Source organism: Cibotium barometz, chromosome 35 (genome assembly GCF_041138505.1).
Source record: "Cibotium barometz isolate CiBa-2024 chromosome 35, ASM4113850v1, whole genome shotgun sequence".
Lineage (NCBI taxonomy): Eukaryota > Viridiplantae > Streptophyta > Polypodiopsida > Cyatheales > Cibotiaceae > Cibotium > Cibotium barometz.
In genome coordinates this window covers 38,106,644-38,115,391 of record NC_141080.1, presented here as the reverse complement: position 1 = coordinate 38,115,391, position 8,748 = coordinate 38,106,644, and the positions used below count along the sequence as shown (strand labels likewise).

Genomic DNA, 8,748 nt, shown 5'->3' with positions numbered 1-8,748 from the left:
AACCCAAGTGTGAGAAATTGCTATAAGTAGGATTTTGTTTTGTTTTTCGAGCCGGGGTCAGAAGCGAGCACACTCGTTCTAAGACTCGAACAGAGAAACTCCTATAAAGAATAAAATCTACCAAGGTTCAAAACCTCAAGTGAAAAAAACCTTAGAAATAGCCTCGAAGAGATTAATAAACCTTTGAAAAAAGATTTTGCAGCCCTATTGAAATGTGGAAAGGTGGCATGTGAGGTGATGTAAGGAGCCACGTCAAGAGTTTCCGCCACCACACATAGTACGGCCGCCTGCTGCCACAGGAATGTGCTCATGTATGCCCTCCTGCTCGGTCATCTTCGCTCTTCCACATTTGTTGAGCTCGACTCTCTGTATCGCGCATTCGCCCGTCGTCTTCACGTCTACCGACATGCGGGGCCACCTCCGCCATAGCCGGACTTTCAGCAGGCGCAAGCTCGATTTCGATGATGGTGAAGACGCAAAGCCTACAACTCTTGATGATGGAGCCCTACAGGTCACCAACAAGAGGCGGCGTAAGACAGCCATTGCCATGCCTAAAGCAGCTCTCATTGCTGAGTATAGCAGCGATGGCAATGTCTTCTTGAGCACCGAAAAAGGAGAACAAGAGGAAGAAGAATGTAGCAAGCCTCCAGCAACTTATAGGAGGCGTCGTCAGAGAGCCCTGCGGAAGAACGAAGAAGCCAGGTATGACAATGAGCATGGCCTGGCATCAGTGTCTGTGCAGGAAGGGGTTCATCATGCACAAGGTACTAGGGTGCTGGATACGGCTCCACTTCCACAGAGATATAGGGTTTTGAACGTGGATCCCATAACACAGAGCTCTACAGTTTCGGTTTTGAGCACCGAGTCTGATAGTTCTAGGGTTCCGGATATGGCTCCGCATGCATATAGCTGTAGGGTATTGGATGTGCCCCCCCTGGCTCAAACATCTAACGTCTTGTATGTGGCTCCCTCGGGTTCGGGCTCATTAGCACATGCCATCAACACTGCTGTAGTCTATCAAGGCCCCTACCCCTCTTTTACAAGGCCATCACCAGAAGAGTGCAGTGAAGTCTGGCACCGGTTATGGCAGCTCCATGGGCCTCTTGAAGAGTATGCCAAACACAGGATTGCAAGAACCTCTGACTCTCAGGTGCTCACCTTGGAATACCACAAAGAGGAGGGCTCTAGGTCTGCCAGGGATTCTAAGGGTTCCAAATCCATTGTTTCACATGAAGCTGCGTCTTCAGGTCATCCAAGAGATCGCCACACTGTGCTAGATGCGCTTGTACGCACCATTCTATCTCAGAATACTACAGATACAAATTCCCGAAGGGCCTTTGCATCGCTGAAAGCCAGCTTTCCTACCTGGGAGGGGGTGAGTACCCTTTCTTGTGTTTGTCTGGAGCTTTTGTTTGGCTCTCGAGAGTTGGCTCTTGGGAGTAGGCCAATTTTCAAGTTTGGGTTGGAGATCTTGTTTGGATGTTGGCCAACCTTTAAATAATTGCTGTTTTTTTCCAGTTACCTGCGCTAATATTTGTGCTTTAAGCTCTAATCCTTCTTGTTGCGGGCTTGATGATTGTTAGGTTTATGGGGCTAGTCCAAAGGCTGTGGAAGATGCCATTAGATGTGGAGGTTTGGCTGAAATAAAAACATCTCGTATCTTGAATATTCTGAGTACTCTTCATCGTGAGAAAGGGAAACTTTGTCTGGAATATGTTCATAACATGTCAGCAGATGAGATTAAGCTTGAGCTCTCTCGGTTTAAGGGTGTTGGACCCAAGACGGTATGTTTCCTCATATAGCATTTTGGCTTGCAACCATTGGAAGTCATATATTTCATGTCCATGATATGTAAATTTAGCTCTTAAGGAAATGTGGTTTAGAAGCTTTAAAAGGAGGCATTCTGCATTGCATCGGTGAGTGATCTGTTGCAAGATATCTTCTAAAGGGGGTTCTGTGGCAAGGGTGCTGTTGTCGGGTAATGTCTGCTGAAATGTGGCATTTATGTCAAGAAGATTGACTGCAAGATTAGCCAGAAAATGCTGAATGAGGCAGGACAGCATTCGAAACTGGAGTCATCGTCCATCTGGATCCACTCTAGAGATGGAAGATTTGGTGCCCTGAATGGTGCTTCGTACATGGCTGCTGGCCTGACCGGTGAGATACGTTGTAGTTTAGCCAGAATACACTGAGGTGAGGCTGGACATATCGGATTCATCATCCTTCATCTGGTTTCACTCAAGAGATGGAGATTGGGTGCCGAAGAAGGTGCTTCATACATGGCTGCTGGCCTGACCAGTGAGATGTGTTGTAGTTTTGACATGTGGAAGTTGTACCTGGATGCATCTAGAGGGTGCTAATAATGCAGCTCTTTGGCTAGGTGGCTGTTGCTGTGGATTTCACAAAGGATTTTAGCCCTTCAGAAAGTCCCCTCGTGCAAGTGTATGCCTTTCAGTTGCCTCCCTATTGAGTCCTTTTGCAGTCTCTTATGGCCCATTTGCAAGACTGTAACCTTGGTTTTTACAATGTTGTTTGTGAGGTCCCTATATTGGTGCAGTTTTGCAATGCAGTCACATGGGATTGCAAGCCCACTGCTGTGTGCAATGTGAGTGTGAAGCACAGCTGAGCTGACGTAGATTCTCCTTTGATGTTTTGGAGTTGCTAGCTCCTCATATGTGGGTGCCGAGGTTTGATACATCATATTCATACAGAATTACTCTACTTGAAAGTAGTCTCGCCAAAATCCTTGATGATCTAAGGACCAAACTTCTCCCCCTATTGGTGATCATCTTCAAGAAGTCAAGCTCCAAAAAGAGGAAGAAGAGGCCACAGAATCTAACAGTTTGAAAGGTAATTGGTAGCACAAGCTAAAATGACGGGTCTCAAATCTACAAATGGAATCGAGACCATGGTGGTTCTGCAACCAGTCTATCAGAGGAGAGAACATGTGACTATGGAGGAAATGATGTGCGTTGCTCTGGCCATCTCTTAAGTGGTGTACCGTTTGTAATAGTATTGGAAATCTTGATCCAAGTGAATGTCAACAAAATTCAAGGAATCACAGGAGTCGACCTCTCACTTCCTACTACCTGCTTATGCCCGAGTGCCTAATTGGGGGTCCAATGGACCCTATGTCTCACATAATTATAATTCTGTAGGGAGCACTCAGCATGGGAAGTGTCTTCAGAAGGAATCAATGGGTATGCTCATTGGAAGAGGTGTAGGTTTGCCAGCCATGAGCAAAAAAATTGACTTGGAGTCCTTATGGTTTTTGGTGCTTGAGTGCATGCATCCACCCTCACGCTTGTGTGCTAGCTCTGGCAGCATGCACGCACTGACAGCTTCTCATGCTCACGCTGGCATGGGTACGGGCTCATGCACATACGGTGGGGGGGGGGGAGAAAAAGTTATATTAACGTCTGGAAGACCCCAAGGGCCTATGAGACCAAAAGTAATACAATGGTACCATGGATATACTGAGCCATGGAAAACTGAAAGAAAAAGTAAAATGGAAACATCTGACAGTACATGTGATCAACAGATGATCCTGTGAAGAGTGAGATATGCTGTGACCTGCTAATGATGATACCCGCCTCGGCCAGAACCGACCTGATGGTGGAGTGAATGTCAGGCCTCTGCTATGGGAGCGTGTCATGTCGGCGGAGAACCTCACGAATCCGTCTGTGTGGTGGAGGGTTTTGATGCTCTGTGTGGTGGAGAGAGAGAGAGAGAGAGAGAGAGAGAGAGAGAGAGAGAGAGAGGTTTTGTTGACTGGTTTCTTTTCTCATATTCCAGATAGCATGTGTGTTGATGTTTCACCTACAACAGAATGAATTTCCTGTGGATACCCACGTAAGTGCCAGGGTTTTTCTCCACAAGCGGCCCCTGTATTCATGCCTGTTTCAATCGCCTTCCTTAAGCAGCTTAATCATTTTTTTATACAGCCCTCTATCTTGTTTTGATACGGTGAAGCATGCAGGTATTTCGCATCACGAAGATGCTTGGTTGGGTGCCAGCTAAGGCTGACAGGGAGAAGGCCTACCACCATCTTAACCATCGGATTCCGAATGATCTGAAATTTGATTTACATTGCCTTCTGGTGACACATGGCAAAAGGTGTCCTCGATGTGCCAAGGGCAGACGTACACAGAAGTCAGCTGATGGGCCTTGTCCTTTAATTAATTTGAATTCTAGATTATTGGAATCTTCTCCATGTGATTTTATATCCATTCCCTCAGAAGATCTTCATGAGGCTCCACAGTGAATCCATAAACTTTGGATGCCTGAAGGCCCTCAAAAAAGTTTCCGAGTAGAACATAAGAACTTCAACAAGACGTAGAATTTTGCCATATCAGGGAGGCCTCCTCACCATAGTGGCCAGCATTTTCTGAGGCTGGCTTCAGAGAATTCCCCTCCCATGGGACGGGAAATGGATGGGCAGTCTTGCCTCTTCATCCTCGTTGGGCTGCCTTGACGATGGTAGGCATTCTGTAAGTGAGAAATTCTTGCCATTCTATTTCAAGACCTTTGCGCATTATTTGCAATGAAGAAAACAAGCAGTACATTCTCTCAAGGCTTGCTTACTATGTGAAACATTGATGTGTGCTGGCATATTTTAACCTCAAGCCCTCAAACGAGATGAATTATTTATCCATCATCTTTGCCTGGTTACAACTCGGAATTGCAGCTGCCGGTTTGCTGCCCTTCAGGGATAATACGTGGGCGAACATGGGCATCTTTGCTGCATTATTTTTTTGTTTTGATGTGAGAAGGGTACTGAGATTAGATGTTATTAAGTTAGAAGAATTGAACTCAATGCCTCGACTTTGTGAGGCTTGAGTGGTACAGATGGTATGCGCCTTGCCTCCATGTCACCCCTAAAACCTAAGCAAGAATGGAGAGTAGTTGATATTGTCTCTACTCAAGTGCTAACACTACCCTCGGAGATCCCTTGAGCACCACGCTTCAAGAGGCAATACCAAGTCCATGTGTGATAACTATACCTGTTCCACTCACATCAAAGTAGAGCTACCCTTGGTGCCAAAAACCCAAGAGGTAACTTCCTTTGTACCAGCAAGCAACTTGTTTTGAATGTTGAGGATATGTCCAGTAGTACTTAGGAAGACGTGGAGTTAAGGATACAAAATTCTTGTGCTATGTGGAATGATGCATGGAATTTGTCCTTTGAGTAGGCATATTTGGACGCAAGTCAAGGGTGTATATTTTGTACTGTGTCAGAATACGAAAAAATGTAGAGGTGAGTTTTGAATATGTGGATATGTAAAGTTGAGTGCAATTAGAGTGCATGCAACTTCCAACCAACATATATTGGCGGCGTATTTTTCTAGTTGTGGATTTAAAGCCTTTAAAGATGGGATTCAAAAGCGACAAGGAGAGGTTTATTAAACTTGTTTCACGATGCATATTACATTACAAAAGAAGTTCTTGCCTTTAGCAAGTTTCAAGTACTTCTTCATTTAGTATCAATGTGTGGTGTGCAATCATTACCAAAAGATTTATACCAAAATAACAAGGCTGTTGCCTTGTTTGTCTCCTATATAAGTGAATCAATATGCAATTCTCTTATTCAGAAAAACTAGGCTACTAGCTTGTTTGGAGAATCATTACCTTCTGTTCCTTAAATATCTTTTTTGGGTGAGTTTTCCTATCCTTATTTTGGTTGCCAATGATATTCTCCACCACCTTGTTCTTGGATGCATGTAACATGTTATCATCAACATGGTTTTCAATGTTGATAACTATTCCTATCCTTATTTTGGTTGTCAATGTTTCTCTCCACCATCTTTCTTGGATGCATGGAACATGTCAAAACATCATGACAAGATGGAATTTGGTTGTCAATGTTTTTCTACACCATCTTTCTTGGATCCACGGAACATGTTATCATCAACATGTAATCATATTTCTATCTTATTAAGACATGACCATGTGTGAAGTCTATCACCAAGGTAAAAATAAGGAGCATATCCTATGGTCAAAGGAGAGATGGGTTGGCATATCTTTCTTTGATAGAAGGTATAGTTTTTAGGAAACTTTGGTGAATGTTTGAAGATTTTCAGGATATATACTCACTTCTAGTGTAAATTTGGTGATTTTTTTTCTAAAATTTATCCAAAAATGCTATCTTGGGCCAATATGTTAAAAAATTCACTATTTTTGGGTTCTAAAATAGCCCAGGACTTTTGGAAGACCCTTGAAAATTAGCCTTTGGGCTAAATTTCACCCCTATTGTTTTTCTTGTCTATAACCAAGGGAAATTTTATATCTTAAATTATGAAGGGGTGGATACATGTAAATTATAGGGTTAGCAATAATCTCTTTCCACCCTATAGATGATTTAGGTATCTTTGGTATCTTATTCTCTTTCACTAAGTGACGAGGCAACCTTAGAGGTTCCATGCAGACAAAGAAACAAATAATCAACCAACGTATCATTTATGATTAAACACTGGAACATTACAACATAACAAATGTGTTTTGAGGGATTAGAATATGTGAAGACCACACTAAAGGCTGCCAAAGCAAGCTCTATAAGATTCCTTGAACCGTATCCTCTCCTTCCATTGAGATCTATCCTAGTATGCTCCCTTCCTCACAAATTGGAGAGCATGTGGTTTCTCCCTTTTAATTTGATCTCTGCAATGTATTTCTACAATGTATAATTTTCTAGCAATTGAATAGACTCCACAATGTCAGACGCCTTACAGAAGTCCTCCAAAAGCAACAATGCCACCATGGTCTTCACCTTTTCAAAGAACTACTCTCTTGCTAGCCACATAAGAAAGTTACACATAAAGAGCACAAAGCACTTATCATTATACAGAATCCTCATGAAAACCCCCAAATAAAAAATTAAAACTAATAATAGAAAACTTGTGATAGCTCCAAAACACTTACTCTATGTCTTCATTTTTTACATGAAACATGTCCTTCATAATCTTATTTTCCTCCATCAACATGACAAGAACTCTAATTTTGTCTCCATCAACTCATCCAAATTGAGATAAAAAAATCTAATAAATATGAATCTTATACGAATAGTGAAAAGAGACAACATTCATCTTTTATAGCCTACCAAGAGTGCAATCTCACTTGTGCTCTTTGAATCAATCACATTACATGTATGTGCCTTGCCTATGTTTATTTCTATGCCTCAATCTCACATGTCCTCTTTGGATCAATCACATTACATGTATGTGCCTTGCCTTTAATTCTTTGTATGCCTTGATGAGGGACATGCATGCCATTGTTTGATTGTTAATCTCCCAAACAAAGAACATCATCTTTGACAAGAACTCAAATTCTCTTTCTCAAGACTTTCTTCTCAAACTCTTTATGCACCTTTATCCATAGTGCAGCCCATAAGTTCATGATGTCAAAAGGCAATGGCTCATGGAGCTAGAATACATGATGCTCATCCCAAGAGACAATTGGATGAGTGGTGGTATAGAAGGATAGAGGTAAGATATGAGGAGATGATATTGAATTCCATACCTAACAAGTTAGAATTGGTCTACACAAAGCAAGATAACTTGTTAGAAAAGCACATTATGAGAACTCGACATCAAGAGAACACCATGCCAATTGGTTGAGAACTCAAGAAAGATTTCAAAACAAATGGAAATGCATAGAATGATTTGATGATGCTTATGTTTAGTTATTTTAAAGATAATGATGTCAACACTTTGCTAATGTAAGACACAACACAAGGTGTCTTGTTAGGAAAGCACATATGAGAACTCGACATCAAGAGAACACCATGCTAATTGGTTGAGAACTCAAGAAATATTTGGAAGCAAATGTTTAGTTATTTTAAAGATAATGATGTCAACACTTTGCTAATGTAAGACACAACACAAGGTGTCTTGTTAGGAAAGCACATATGAGAACTCGACATCAAGAGAACACCATGCTAATTGGTTGAGAACTCAAGAAATATTTGGAAGCAAATGGAAATGCATAGAACGGTTTGATGATACTAATGTTCAGTTATTTTACTAGAATCGAGACCCACGTGTTATCTTGAAGAGAATTCCTCATGACTTTGAGTAACGTCTCTCTCGTTATCGAGACAAGAGAGAAAGGGGAGAGAGGAAACACAACAAGTAGAGAATATTTTTTATGTTTACAGTTGTTCTTGACAGTGTTGATGAAGTTTTGGTGAAGTGGTGCATGCATGAGGGAAGGGTTGAAGAAATGGACCATTTTGTTATAGCCCAACCCTACACTTTGGCCATCATAGATGCTCCTTATGGTTTTAGAGCTCCTAACTCCATCAATGATAATTTTAAGTATGGATTTTTTGCATAACAAAAAAGTAATTGAGGCTTTTGGTAGAGTTACAACTTGTGAGTCGTATTTTTCCATGCTCACACGACCAAATAACTACAACACAAAAAGCCTTCTCTAGTATGAATATGGTGTACCAACTCATTGTTTGGTAAGTTCAACTCAATCATAAGTGTTGTTTAATACTCAAAGTTTTTAGTTTTCTTTTGTTTTGATCTAAGATTTGTATTCTTGTGATGAAGAGACAAAACTAAATATTCATAGTTACAAACTTAAATTATTGACTTTCATGGGCTTGTGAGTCTTCCACAATTGGTTTTCACCCTACTTTAGGTTTGCAAGGGAAAGGAAGCTATAACTTTCCCACAAAAATAAGCCATACAAATGTTTTTAAAAGACGGCGTCTATAAGAAGTCTTAGCACCATAGTGGCGAGTTA

The 8,748-nt window shown here is 41.5% G+C and overlaps 1 protein-coding gene across 1 annotated transcript; it reads left to right on the top strand.

Annotated features, from left to right (window-relative positions):
- Nucleotides 1-235: 235 nt before the first annotated feature.
- Nucleotides 236-4,574, top strand: LOC147618415 (DNA glycosylase superfamily protein). Its single transcript, XM_086774853.1, has 4 exons — nt 236-1,375; nt 1,584-1,784; nt 3,796-3,852; nt 3,980-4,574. Exons 1-4 carry the CDS (start codon nt 302-304, stop codon nt 4,262-4,264), a joined length of 1,617 nt encoding a protein of 538 aa, XP_086630979.1. The 5' UTR covers nt 236-301; the 3' UTR covers nt 4,265-4,574.
- The last annotated feature ends 4,174 nt before the right edge of the window (nt 4,575-8,748 follow it).

Coding starts and splice junctions, on each gene's coding strand:
- LOC147618415 (XM_086774853.1), top strand. CDS start 302: ATGTGCTCATGTATGCCCTCCTGCTCGGTCATCTTCGCTCTTCCACAT. Junction 1,376..1,583: donor GCTTTCCTACCTGGGAGGGG/GTGAGTACCCTT, acceptor GATGATTGTTAG/GTTTATGGGGCTAGTCCAAA. Junction 3,853..3,979: donor AATTTCCTGTGGATACCCAC/GTAAGTGCCAGG, acceptor TGAAGCATGCAG/GTATTTCGCATCACGAAGAT.